Genomic DNA, 15,026 nt, shown 5'->3' with positions numbered 1-15,026 from the left:
AGAACAAAAGTTCATCTGCAGTTTTCGTTAAGCGAGAGAGATATTTTATAATAAACAACTGCAGAAACTAGCCGTGTTAAATCAATCAGCTTCAAACGAGTACCGTGTTCAGTTTATCAGGAGGGGGTTTGGACCCCTTTAGGATCTCTAGGAGACTGCCCTTGGAACAGTACTCCATCACCACCCAGAAGATCTCGTCCTGCACAAACCCGAAGTACTTGACGACGTTCGGGTGGTCCACACTTGCCATTCGGCCTCCGTCCTCCACCACCGCATTTTCAGCCGATCTAAATCAGATATTATTTGCTCGTTTCACGAGAATGAGTCACATTTTTTAAGCAGTCCTTAATTAACTTGTCAGAGTTTTGTTGACAAGTTTTTATTAATTTTGTAAGTGATGAGCTAGTTAGTATTTTGCTATCATCAAAAACTCTTCGTATTTTTCCTGTTACTCGACGTCTCAACTTTGAAAAAAAAATTGCCAAAAAGTTGACCTGTTATGAAGTATTTTGATTGCGGCTTCTTTCGTCTGGTACCTGCCCTTGTACACTTTCCCATAGTGGCCTCTCCCTATCTCCGCCTCAGTCTGCACCTCGCCACGCTCTATCGTCGCGTTCTGCAAAAAAAAACAGCTATTTTTCCTACGACCCGCGTTGACCTCAATAGTCTAAAAACGCTAATCAATACAATTCCATAAACTAAATCTTCGAAAAAATACTAATCATACAAACTCCCCCCCCCATGACGGAGAATTTTAACATAACTAAAAAATTTTCACATTGTCCGATTGTTATCAAAGTTGACTCGAGGACTAAATAGGCAATGACAAAAGTTTTAGTCTACATAATTAACCTTCTACGCCCACTCGTCACTGTGTACACCATAACACCATAAAATTGATGATCGTGCAAGGTGGGGGATGGGGGAGTAACAAGAGCCGAAAAAAAAATGCCCCACTTTTATATCTTGAAAGCTGTTTCTGCTTCTTTTTGGGACTTAAAAATTGATAATCAGAAGGCAAAAATTATCATAGTAACCGAGGTTACAGTCAAGAGCCCCTTCATCACCGAAAATCGAAACAGTTAATCAAACTCCACAGTCAAAAAACACGATTTGAAGTTTTGAAGGAGACAAAGACCTAGTAGTCCCTTGTACTTGACGGTCTGAATGCCCGAAATTGTATCAGCCAATCAGAATTGAGTGTTCATAAATTCGAAAGAACGAAGCAAAAAAATCAACCAACTTTGAACAACTTAAAGGACATTGATTGGATGAGAAATGTTATGCATCCATTCTTTATGTCATGAGATTAGCCCCAGAGAAAGACGACTGATTTTCTGATCTCACAAAAAATATGCCTACTAATATGCCTGCTGACCGCAATATGCCTACTAATCAAAAGCCTTAAAGTTTTTCGTAACTCAAGGCGCTGCTTGCACGGGTGGACCAAAAATGCTAATCATACAATTCCATAAACTAAATCTTCCAAAAAATACTATTTATACAAATTTCATACATTTTGCTGAAATGGTGTCATCGAATTTTCAAAGAAATTTTTTCTTGTTTTGGCATACAAGTCGGTGTACCCTCTAATTAAAAAAGAAAAATTATGAGAAAAAAAACTGATCAAATAATTTCCATATATGGAAATTGTATGACAAGCGTTTTTTGACTGCGACAACAAAAACGTTTCCAAAGGATTTTGAAGTTGCTCCAAAAAAAATTATTTTTTTTTAAACCGCAAATCGAATTTTATATTTAAAAAAATGGAGATTTTTCTTACGTTTCTCTCGATTGCTTTTTTTCAAAAGCGCTAAAAATAATTTGTTTTGTATGGCATGTTTATGTATGCCTTGATCGTTGAATTTTTTGACAAAATTTAAAAGTTTGATGCTTTCAGTATATCATTTGTGTAAAACTCTGATACAATTCAGGTCGTTTCCAATGCATTGTAAAAGCGAGACGATCGAACCTTTTGTGACTCTAGTGCCGAGTAAACCATGCTTTTTGTCACTTGTCTTCGGTTACGAAAACATTTCAAAAAATTTGAGAAATTAAGTTTTCAAAAAAAAAAATCTTTTTTTTTCGTTTATAAGAAAATGCTAGTCATACAATTTCCATATATGAAACATCACTAATCATAGACTTTTCATGCTATTTTCTGTATTTATGGAATTGCGTGAAAAGTGTATGATTCGCATTTTTCCATTTATGAAAATTGCATGACAAGCATTTTTGGTAAACCAGGGTACTTTGAATTTTTTAAACTACAATTGAAATAGGTTGTGGTCTCCTCCTGTAGCTTGTGAGTTTATCAACTGCATTTTCAGATGTTTGACATTTTTGATAGACTTGGAAAAAGAATTTTATTTTAAATAGTTTTGGCTAATTTTAGCCATATATCGAAGCTTCAAACTGAAAACAAAAAATTTAGGCAGAAAGTAGAAAAATCAATCAAGTATTCTAACTTTTTTCTTGTCGGTATGAGTTTTGAACCATATGCCCAGCTTGGTCACTAGACCCGACTGCTGATTCATGTAGAAGTCGATCAGCTGTCGCACACTCGTAAACTTCTTTTCTTCGGCCACGAATACCATCCCCATCTCGTCTTTAGCGACTCGGTAGTGGGCGAACTTCTGCGCACCCGAAGTACGATCCGAGAAAGCAACCGACAACGTTACTTCCCCCTGGTATTGTGGGTTCTCACGAACGAGAAATTTTCCGTCAGCGTAGGGTTCCGTACGTAGCATCTCTTCGGCTTTCGGTTTTGATAAGTTTCCGAGATACACCTGCATAGACTCAAGAGCCGCAGCGGGAGCCCTTTCAAAATGACTCACAGGAACTAACCCTTTTCGACCATTGGCAGTTCGGGCAACTGCCCATTTAGGATCTTCAGTGTACTGAATTATATTTAGCTTATCTCCAATTTTGAAGGTCAATTCATGTGCACAATGCTCCTTGTAGTCTTCAGCAGCGACGGCTTGTCCATTGGGACCTGTGATGATGTTTGCACCTCGCTTTGGTTCGTCCATTCTTCTAGTATTAACTGGTTGAATAGAATCTTTCCCGCCCTCAGTCATTGAGCCACCGCCCAATTTGGATCCCCCGCCGCCCATTGATTCGCCGCCAGGAGTTAAGGACATTTTCGATCCTCCTAAAGACTGACTGCCTCCGGGGTCTTTGCTACCACCTAAAGATTGACTTCCACCAAGATCTTTGCTTCCTCCTAGTGTTTGAGAGCCTCCTAAGTCCTTGCTTCCACCGAGCGATCCTCCTCCTCCCAATGATCCCTCTCCTCCTAGAGAGCCTTTTCCACCTTGAGATAGTGATCCAGGTTTTGATTTCGAAATTTTAGCACTGAAGCTTCCTCCTCCGAAAGCTTTGCTTCCTCCTTTTGAGCCACCGGGAGCAAGAGAAGTTCCACCGCCGCTCAAGGATCCTCCTTTGGACAACGAACCTCCTCCAGATAGCGATCCACCTCCACCATCTAGACCAGAACCACCTCCTCCAAGTGAGCCTCCTTTGGACAGCGATCCCCCACCATCCAGACCAGATCCACCTTTAGACAATGATCCCCCCGCTTTGTCATCCAATCCCGATCCCGCTCCACCTAAAGATCCCCCACCACCTCCCAAAGATCCCCCACCTTCTCCTAGGGATCCACCTTTTGATAAAGATCCACCACCACCTCCTAGGGATCCACCTTTTGATAAAGATCCCCCGCCACCTCCTAGGGATCCACCTTTTGATAAAGATCCCCCACCACCTCCTAAAGACCCTCCGCCTCCGTCCAAACCAGATCCATCACCACCTAGTGATCCACCTTTTGATAAAGATCCCCCACCACCTCCTAAAGAACCACCGCCTCCATCCAAACCAGAACCCCCACCTCCATCCAAACCAGATCCCCCGCCTCCTAACGAACCCCCACCACCACCGTCGAGTCCAGATCCACCCAAAGATCCGCCTTTTGACAGGGAACCTCCACCTCCCCCAGCTCCTGGGTCATCAAGACCGGATCCACCTAAGGAGCCTCCTGCTGACTTGGATCCCATTCCTGCTCCCCCCGTTGATAAGTCATCAGCAGCACCTCCTCCTCCCTCAGGCGCCGATCCACTTCCTCCGCTTTTCTTCTTGCTGAACAGACTACTCAGTTTCTTGCTCATTTTCTGCCAATTCGGACTCACGCGTTCGTTTGATGTGAATGAAGTTTGCCAGATGAACTGCAAAATGAGTAAAACGCACGTGTGGTTAAAAGCAGTGATTATGGAAATTAAAATCGATTTTTCTGTAAAAACGCATTCTCTCAATCCCCAAGTTAAGCTAGCACCCGGCTCTTTTTTCACCTCTCTCGAAACTACTAGTAAGATCGTTCGATTGCTTTCAAATTTGGCATGTGGAGGCTTTGTATCGGAAACCACCCCATCCCCTAAATTGTGCGAGCTTTGCATGAAACTTTGTCATAATAGTTTTTTTTTGGCTTTTCAGGACACAAAGTTGACACAAAAACTTAAAATTATTGCCCTTAATTCCAATTTCTACAAATCTTGAACCTAATTCTGGTTCCAACTTCCCTGAAAATGGCTCGGGTTTTTTTCCTTCCCCCCCCCCCTCCCCATCTCACACAAGCATCAGTTTTACCGTGTAACGAGTGGTTTTACAAGGTTAATTATGGAGACCAAATATGTTTGCCATGGCCTTATTAGTCCGTATGCCAATTTTCATAACAATCGAATGATGTGAACAAATTTTTCATTTGTAAAATTTTGCAGAGGGGGGGGATGAAAATTTCGCTAAAAGTCTACCTGACTATACTTGAGTAAAATAAGTTTTCACATCTTAAATTAAACGGCTCTTTTTCCTTCCCTGGTGGGGGGGGGGGGGAAGGAAAAAGAGCCAATTAAACTTACATAAGATATTGCAGTTACTAACTACCTTATTAAATAGCTAGTCAAAATTTTCCAACTAGTTTTTTCTCGACGTTGCGAGAATTTTTTGAGATTTCATAACGTCGTTTGAATCACGACTGAAAGGGCTTTAACATGATATATCACTCAACCCTGTCCCATGATTATTTGTGGTAGCTGATTTTGCAAAAAAAAACAAAAACACACCCGAATCCAAAGTTTTTCCCTATTTTCAATGATCAGAACAATAAGAGTAACCGGTTACTGTGCAAGTAGCACAAAACTTCCCAACCACAGTCTTCAAAAAAATTTCATTTTCGTGTATCCGAATATCCGTTTCACCAAACAACAGTTCGCATCATTTCTAGAAAAACGCGTTGAAAAACGCGGCTGACTTGCCTTGTGTCTCAACAAACGCGGTATAAAACGCGAAATTGCATTTCAACCAAATACGCGTAAATCTGCCATAATAAGTACCGTCTCTGCTGAAAATGATCCAAGGCTGATTTATACTGATTTTTTTTTCGGTCATACAAAAGTAAATTTTGTAGCCGCAAGGTTATTGTATTGATTGTTTGATTAACATTTATGAGCAAATTTTGTGCTCAAAAAACCTATGTCAATCTTACAGTGATTTACAATCGTAAGAGGCAGTTGTTTGCCTCAGATTTAAAACATAAATGCTTAACTTTGAGACAAATAGTTTTTGCAGCAAAAAATGTGCATGACAAAAATGGAGATGCATTTTTTCAGGTCATGCATCAGCAAAAAAAAATCTGAACTGAAAGACTTAAATTATAATTAGCTTCTCAAGTTTACTCATAACTGATGATCAAAAAATCTGTGTAAAATCTGTATAATAAAACGAATTGGGTCGATTAAAATCGATTCAAACCAATTAAGAGACATTATTTATTTTATCTAAAAAAGTGATTGCAATTTTTTTTGTCAAAGCGGGCAACTACAATCTAGCTTTAGTTTCAAAATTTTGTGGTTTAAGAAGAGATTTTGTAAACGTGAAGAGCTCTTCAAATCGAAATATTTTATCAAGCCTATAGTTTATTTTTTTTGCATGCACTCTTATTTGAGATTTTACTGGATTAATGAGTTTTTTCATAAACTATATTTCTTATTATTTAATAATGGTAATCCAACGAACTCAATTGAAAGTTGACCTTTCCATGAATTGTTTTACTGAATTTTGGAGCTAAATTTATTTGATATTGTTTTGATAATATTTATTCTGCTCAAATAGTCAAACTTATAATGAACCTTGAGACTTTGTTACAATGAACCGGTGGTCCGCTCTTCTCGCACTAATTTGGATCAGTAAGTTTTTTTGTCTGATATCGAGCGAGTAAAAAGATACGTTCGTTACGCATCAAATTGCTTATTAGCCTACAAAAACGTGATTTTACTTTGAAAACGTGAATGTTTTTTAATTTGTTTGTTTTTTGTACTGAATTTTGTACTGAAATTATATTTGTTTTTGAGTTCCAAAGTGTTCTGGATTCCACAAATGCTGTTTTGTGGATTAAAACGTTTAGTTAATTGTTTGTAGAACCCAATACAATAAAAAAAATTAAAAATCACGTTACGGTTCCCGCAATAAATTATTGTCAACCTCTCACAGAATCCGCTCAAAATGCAAAAAATTTGAAATTTGAATTTTTAAGGTAGTTTGAGGTTTATGGAGGTGGAGCGACAAGAAAATAGTCTATTAGCAGAAAAAATTCAAGAGCAGAAAAACCAAAAGTCTTTATTTTTCATAAGCTGATTGGTAAAACAAGTATTAAAACTGTCATCATTACCAAAAAAAACCAATCGATTATGCATAAAACTCAGTTATTTGATTAAAGTTTTTTGTTGAAATCATAGAAAAAACTTCCGGAATTTTTGCAAAAATGTACAATTTTTTCATATCTTTGGTAGTATTGATTAGCCCGTATTTTGCCTGTTTTTCATTATTTATACTTTTTTAAAATCTTCTTAGCCTTTTATCTTTTATGAACATACAACTTCCTTATGGAAAAATGCTAGCCATGCAATTACTATTTAGGGGAGAATGTAAGTCATGGAGTTTTCATGAAATTTTTAAATTGGGCGAAATGTATAAGCCTTAGTATGAGAATTGTATGACTAGCTTTTTTGCCAACCTCCCTGTAGAGATTGTCGAAATTTATACAGAGAAGAACTCACCGAGAGGAAAAAATGAGCAACAAAATTATTTTACTTATGCTAATAACTTCAAACTACAATGCAATTTGTTACAATCAAAGAAAATTAGGAATGGTGCAAGTTTTAAATTTGAAATAATAAACCAGATTTCAAGTGTCCATGGCTTAGTATAAATATTAGATATAGAAATATTGATCAATTGACAGGAAAATATTTTTGACAGCCTTAAATTTCATCATAAAAGCATAACATCCTTGATTTTGTAACCAAATAATCAAACATCGCTGAATGATAGGAAAAATGTTGAATGAAATTCTTTTCAAGGATTACCTTTTTTCAAAATTACTTTGGCTTCCTTAGTCCATCATTCAAAATTACTTTGGCTTCCTTAGTCCATCAATCTTTGAAATCTTTGAAAAAAATGGTAGAATTTTGGTTAAATCTTTCAAAAAATCTTGGCTGTTCTGGCAAGTTCTTGCCCAAGAATCTTGGAAGATATCAAAGATTCTTCAAGAAAACTCAAAGATACTTGAAGAAAAAACAAAGATAGCAAACAATATTTAAATTTTTTTGACGGTTTACGAGGAATATGGGGCCATTCTACATTCAAGTTTTTCCGAGAATTCAACAAAATTTTCGGCCTTCTTGTTGAAGATTAATCTAAAATTTTCTGGAAAAAAAGTTTAAAATTCTCCAGACCTTTCGGTTTTAAAACTCAATTGTGAAACACTTAAAAATTAGACTAATTATGATTATAAAAAATCAAATGATAATATAAAAATTTCTGGTGATTATCAGCCTTGAAGCAATTTTAGGCAAACAGATACAGATACAGTAATTTATTTCACCAAATTCAGCGCCTACGAATCAAAAAAATTAACTTGAAACCATCAGTTTTTTGTCTTGAAAAATTGCAAAAATTTCAAAATTTCACGATTAAAAAATTTTAAAAATTTCAAAAGAGAAAAATTTAGAAAATACCGATGATTTCAAGTTCAATGGATAATTAGCACAATCATTGAAAACATTATAAGAATCAGAGAGAATGATCATTTCCGTGAAATGGGAATTGAATTCGGGGCAGTTTATGCATTTTGAGATATCATGGAACACAAAAAAGTGTAAAAATTGAAATTTTGTAAAAACCCGTGAGTGCCAGTACAGTAAGTATGATCATTTCCGTGAAATGCGAAACAAATCTGGGTCAATTCAAGCACTTTAGGATATCATGGAACACATGGAATTTTGTCGATGAAATTGAAACAAAACAAGTGACCAAACAAATTCCAACAGATAAAGTAAATAGCCTCTAAAATTTTTTGGTTACCAAATAGAAATCCTGAATTTTTCTTTAGATCAACATCAACAAGGTTGCAAATTGTTAATGAAATTTATAGTTTTTTCTAGATCTTTTCTGAGTTTAACTTCAAAAAAATAGAAGGTCTAAATTATTTAAAAAGATCTGCAAAAAATCTACAAAAACCACAAAATTAATCTTAAAATTATTCTTAAGTATTTTTCTTTGAGATTTACATTGTTTTGGTATTTTAATGCAGTTTCGGGGAATTAATTCAGACTCATTAATTTGCTATTAATTGTTTTCGAAAAAAAATTAAGGAACTTATTTTTTTATACATTTAAGAATCTTCGAAAAACCTTGAAGAATCTTGAAGATATTTTCAAGATTGCACAAAAATCAAATTCCTCTGTCGAGCGTACATGTTTTTGAAGTCGTTTAGTTTGGACGCTTAGGTACCTGGGAAAAAGCCCGAATTATTTTAACTTTTCTTTGCTATCTTTGATAAATTTTCAAGAATCTTGAAGATCTTGGCAAGATTTTCAAGTTGACTGAACATGAGTTTGATTCGACTTTTTTTGCCTTGCCAGTTTGCGTATTTCAAATAACAGTTAATGTCTTCTTGGAAACCTTGATTCAAAATTTACCAAATTTTTTGCGTAAAGTTCCCGGGTGAGTAAAAGTTTAACCGGAGGAGCTCGGTTTCAAAAGTTTTTGGTGGTTCTTACATTGACAGCGTCCAATGAAAGACCAAAAAAATGTTTATATCTTAAACAACTCTGAATAATAGTCAAACTTGGGTCAATATTTTACCTTCTTACAAAAAAGGGCGGATCTAGGACTTTCTCGAAGGGGGGGATTTTCAAATAAACATTTCGGAATAACTTCTCGACTTTTTTTGGTCGTCAAAATTGTTTTTGAGAGCAAGTTTTTTCATATGTGAGCTCTCACAAACAAAGAACATATTTTGATCAAAAAAGAGTTTTCTAAGCACAGGCGCGGATCTAGGAACTTCTCGAGGGTGTCCACCTTCCCCCCTAAATCTCCTATAGCTTACAAGCCTTACTCAGTTGTTGAAGCTCAATTTCATCAAGAGCAGTTTTGTTACTTGCTTACTTTTTAAAGGTTGTCACATTACTTAAACAATTGTGTGAGTATTTTTTGCTCATATTGCTGAAAAAAAAAGAAAAACTCTCTGATTGAGTTTCTACTTTTTTCACTTAAAAGTCTATACTTGTTTTTATGTCTGAGCTGTTTGATTGATTTGGCATAATACAGCCCTTTGAGCAGAGATTTTTGGGGAAAAAACGATATAAAAATTATAAAAATTTGATTTTATTCCTGATTCAGAAACAAAAAAAAACTGTAGAAAAACGAACGAATGAATGTATTATGCTATTTTTTTTTCCAGTTTTTGTCAAAAACGCAACTAGAGCAGAAATTAGAGAATCTTTGGACTTTGTGTTTTCTTACGACGATGATGATCTGGGAAAGCAGTGCAGAAAATATAGGTTCGTGACCTTTTTATTTTAAAAAAGAAAGAAGAATTTAATAGGTCAATCGCAGATTTTTACCAATTGTCGGGAAATTCTTCAGTTAGTTTTGTGATCACGGAGTTTTGGAAAGATCAAAAGCGTGTGAACTACATATTAGTTTTCACAATCCTGAAAGTGCGCAAGGTTATTTTTGGCCTACAAATTAGCATGAGACGGACATAATATAGTTTTTGTTTGCTTTCAGTTATTATTTTTGCCTGATGGGTTTTCGATCTACAACAAAGTATAGCAATCGGTTGCCGCAACAAAATGACACTGAAGAATTTTACAAAATCGTCAACCGCTACAACCATGAGATCAATTGGTACTCTTTTAGAGATGAGGACAAGGAAAACAGTGAGTTAGAAACAAAATCTATAACACAGTTTTCTTAATCAGTGCGAAAAATAACCTGTTGCTTTGTTGTGAGTGATTGTGGCAACATATTAAATCCCACATTTGCTCAACTTAACGGACATTTTAACCCGCCGCTATCGAATCCTATAAAACTCAACATATTGTGTGTTTTCCAAAAATTTATAAATTAGCGATGTTCAACTCCACATAAATGCACAAAAATTGAACACAGGTTTTGAACTTTTTTGACATTTGACTTTCGGGCACCAAAATACTTAAATAAACAGATTTTCAGATACGCATAAACAGATTTTCAGATAAAAAACCACCCCAAGCATAATGTTTCGCAATTTTTTTTGAAAGTCGGAAGATTCCCGGGTTGACCTCCATAGACCAAAAATGCTAATCATACAATTCTATTAACTAAGTCTATCAAAAAAAAACGAGTCATACAAATTGCATAAATTTTGATAAATTGGTGTCATCAAATTTTCAAAATTTTTTTCTTGTTTTCGGTGTATCATATTAAAAAAAAACTTTTTGTCACAAAAATGCTTATCAAACAGTTTTCATATATCTAAATTATATGAATAGCATCTTTTTGATGGCGTAATTTTGAAATTGCCTCATAATTTTTTTTGATTTTTTTTCAGCCGCAAATTGAATTTTTTATGCAAACGAACATTTTCCAAAAACAAAGGCTGCATGCAAAAACTAATTTTTTGTGTGCATAACTTGGTCCTTGATACCCTAATATTGAATTGTTTTCCTTTTCGCTTAATAATTTTTTCGAAAACGCTCAAAAATTTTTTTTGTATGGCATATTTATGTATGCCTTGATCAATGTCTGATAATTTAAAACATCCGTTTTTAGAAATAATTATTGTTGAAAACTTTTGCTAAAATTTAAAATTTTGATACTTTCGTCATATTAATTGTGTAAGACAAAACTAAGACATTTCAGGCCGTTGCCAATGCAGTTTTATTGCGAGACGTTCAAACCTTTGGTTACTCTAATTTTGAATAACCAAGGTTTTTGTAACTTGTTTTTGGTTACAAACACAACCAAACAACTTTGAGAAATTCAAATCTAAAAAAAAAAAAAATTTTGGTTTATAGAAAAATGCTAGTCATAAAATTTCTATTTAAGAAAAATGTAATCATAGAACTTTCATGCAATTTTCTGTAACTATGGAATTGCATTAAAAGTGTATAATTGGCATTTTTCCATATTTAAAAATTGTATGACTCGCACTTTTGGTCAACCCGGATTATTGGACATCAACCCGGATTAATGGCAATTTATCTTTTAATTGCATGCAGAATAGATACAGTTTAGTTACAGATTATTTTAAGCTATTTACTTATTTTACACAGATTATTTTGAGACTAACCCAAGTCTTAAACAAAGTTCTTACAGTTTACATACGAATTTCACTGATTTTTTACCAAATAAATTATGTACCATTGAAACAAAAATTTGGTTTCTGCTAATCTGTTGATTTTTAGTGTTGATGTTTGGCCTGGAAAAGAACGATTGAAGTTATTGTAATTTTGATTTTCCCAACTTTTGTCAATTTCCTTTTACAAAGAACTTAAGAAAATTTTTCCTCATTGTTGAATTACAAAATTTTGCTAAAACCTAAGCGTATCATGTGTCAAAACTTCAACGAGAAATAAGAGTTGAAATTAAAAATGCTACATCTATGTCCAGTGCAACTTTTTCCGGTTTTTCAAGTAACAAAATTTTAAAGCTTTCTGAATTAATCTTTTTTGGTTGCTAGAAGGCTTTGCTAGATATTAACATTAAAAAAAATCAAAAGAAGATTAACGTTTTTCTACATTCTTATGAGAAACTTTGTGTACTAGCTTTAGACTTTTTTTTTCCGACTGTCCGTTTTTTCAAGGCGTTGGCTTGAAAAAAATCAAAAGAAGCTTAACGTTTTTCTACATTCTTATGAGAAACTTTGTGTACTAGCTTTAGACTTGTTTTTTTTTCCAGCTGACCGTTTTTTCAAGGCGTTGCTCTGTTTTGTACTCGAGCACTCTATTTCTTATTATTGAACCTACTATACTTGAACGGCGAAATTTTACTTCGCAAAATCAAGTCTTGTTGCCTTTTTATTATGTAATAGATCAATTATAAGTTGTATAAAACTATTTTTCGCAAACAGTTTTTACGCTATTTGGCTTTTGACAAATATTTCAACAAATTAATCAAAGTTCAAGTCTGCTCATGTATTTTAGATGGCTGTTGCTCCTACCCGGTTTGGTCTTTTGGTCAACCCGGATTAATGGACATCAACCCGGATTAATGGCAATTTATCTTTTAATTGCATGCAGAATAGATACAGTTTAGTTACAGATTATTTTAAGCTATTTACTTATTTTACACAGATTATTTTGAGACTAACCCAAGTCTTAAACAAAATTCTTACAGTTTACATACGAATTTTACTGATTTTTTACCAAATAAATTATGTACCATTAAAACAAAAATTTGGTTTCTGCTATTCTGTTGATTTTTAGTGTTGATGTTTGGCCTGAAAAAGAACGATTGAAGTTATTGTAATTTTGATTTTCCCAACTTTTGTCAATTTCCTTTTACAAAGAACTTAAGAAAATTTTTCCTCATTGTTGAATTACAAAATTTTGCTAAAACCTAAGCGTATCATGTGTCAAAACTTCAACGAGAAATAAGAGTTGAAATTAAAAATGCTACATCTATGTCCAGTGCAACTTTTTCCGGTTTTTCAAGTAACAAAATTTTAAAGCTTTCTGAATTAATCTTTTTTGGTTGCTAGAAGGCTTTGCTAGATATTAACATGAAAAAAAATCAAAAGAAGATTAACGTTTTTCTACATTCTTATGAGAAACTTTGTGTACTAGCTTTAGACTTTTTTTTCCGACTGTCAGTTTTTTCAAGGCGTTGCCTTGAAAAAAATCAAAAGAAGTTTAACGTTTTTCTACATTCTTATGAGAAACTTCGTGTACTAGCTTTAGACTTGTTTTTTTTCCGACTGTCCGTTTTTTCAAGGCGTTGGCTTGAAAAAAATCAAAAGAAGCTTAACGTTTTTCTACATTCTTATGAGAAACTTTGTGTACTAGCTTTAGACTCGTTTTTTCAAGGCATTGCTCTGTTTTGTACTCGAGCACTCTATTTCTTATTATTGAACCTACTATACTTGAACGGCGAAATTTTACTTCGCAAAATCAAGTCTTGTTGCCTTTTTATTATGTAATAGATCAATTATAAGTTGTATAAAACTATTTTTCGCAAACAGTTTTTACGCTATTTGGCTTTTGACAAATATTTCAACAAATTAATCAAAGTTCAAGTCTGCTCATGTATTTTAGATGGCTGTTGCTCCTACCAGGTCAACCAATACTTGATTAATGGTCAGAAAAACGGTCTCTCGCCAATGGAATTCATTCACAAGATGTTCCATTTGAACGAACGTCATATAAAAGAGATGCACCTGGTCTACTTGAAGGTAACTTCAAACCTTGATTTGATTACCCAATAACCTGATCAGCAGGACAACCAAATCGAAACAGTTTTCTTTAATAAAAACTGGTAAAACAAAGTCATCAGCTCAATATAGCGGTGAACGCTCGACTAGCATGAAGTTCGTCTGCCATAAAAATTTCAAAACATGAAAAGATATCAAGTAGCATATTTTTGATTGATAGCTTTATTTCTCACAAAAACAAAACAACAAAATATAATCCGTAGAAACAAAATTTTCAAGTAATATACAAATATAATTGTACTTTTAAAAAATTATAATCAATTATAAGTGCCAAATTTAGATGTTTAAATGACTGATAAATAATCATAATCACATTTTTTTAGTATCAGAGTTTAAGAAACAAAAATTTAAAATCATAATTTCTGATTGATTATAGTTTTTATAGTAAAGTCTCTGAGGATTGATTATTAAGAGTAATAAATGTAGTGAAGACTTTTATATAGGTCTTGCTGAAGTCTTAAAATATTGATGAACTTATGTATAATGCACTTTTTGAGCTCAATTGAAATTCATCTGCTGAAATTGACGTAAATAGCACTCTCCAAAAACGAATGAGGAAATGGCGCGAAAAAACGTGAACGATTTCTATTTTCGAAAGTGGAATTTAACTATCAGGTTTCCCAGCGAAATCAAAGTTTAACTTTTTGATCCAGTTTTCTCAAATTGGCTTAATGTTATCAAAAACCGCCAATTATAAATCTAGAAATTCAAAGAGCTTGAAGAGCATCCATTTTTTTCTTTGAAATTCGAAAATTGAAGTTTTTTTTAAAAAAAGAGTTAGTGTTTTTTTTATGTTTACTTGCGATCATTACTCTTTTCCAATCTTTGATTGGCTATGTTAAAAGAATAAAAATTTTTAATTTGTCAAAAGATATCAAGACACAATTTTACCCGAAAAATAGATTATAAGTTTTCTGTCATTAATTAATTATCCGAACAAGATAAATTTTGATTTTTTTTGGTTCATCTAAACACACATACTTCATAACGAATCCTTTATATTAATGGTAAGATTCTTGCGGTAAGTGAAAAAACTCCCACAATTAATTGTCAAGCTAAAAGCAGATGCTCCCTCTTTAGTGGTAAAAAGTAAAACAAAAAAAGATGCATACTGAACAAAATTCAACCGAGGAAAAAAATAAGGAAAAACTTATTTCTTTGATATGACTTGAAAACTGCTAAGCACGATGTTTCAAATTTGTATATTAGCCAACGCTTT

At 33.9% G+C, this 15,026-nt stretch overlaps 1 protein-coding gene and 1 long non-coding RNA gene across 2 annotated transcripts; one reads left to right on the top strand and one right to left on the bottom strand.

Annotated features, from left to right (window-relative positions):
• Window positions 1-91: 91 nt before the first annotated feature.
• Window positions 92-4,166, bottom strand: LOC134840710 (loricrin-like). Its single transcript, XM_063856704.1, has 3 exons — window positions 2,469-4,166; window positions 495-616; window positions 92-287 (listed from the first exon to the last, which is right to left on the bottom strand). Exons 1-3 carry the CDS (start codon window positions 4,164-4,166, stop codon window positions 92-94), a joined length of 2,016 nt encoding a protein of 671 aa, XP_063712774.1.
• A 1,966-nt stretch (window positions 4,167-6,132) lies between these two features.
• LOC134857228 (uncharacterized) lies at window positions 6,133-13,734 on the top strand. The gene is made up of 4 exons (XR_010164887.1): window positions 6,133-6,236; window positions 9,794-9,893; window positions 10,123-10,274; window positions 13,632-13,734. It is a non-coding gene; the product is annotated as an uncharacterized LOC134857228 (long non-coding RNA).
• Window positions 13,735-15,026: the final 1,292 nt, after the last annotated feature.

The sequence above is a fragment of the Symsagittifera roscoffensis genome, chromosome 1, assembly GCF_963678635.1.
Source record: "Symsagittifera roscoffensis chromosome 1, txSymRosc1.1, whole genome shotgun sequence".
Lineage (NCBI taxonomy): Eukaryota > Metazoa > Xenacoelomorpha > Acoela > Convolutidae > Symsagittifera > Symsagittifera roscoffensis.
The sequence above is the reverse complement of the archived record's forward strand: the minus strand, read 5'-3'. Positions and strand labels throughout refer to the sequence as shown.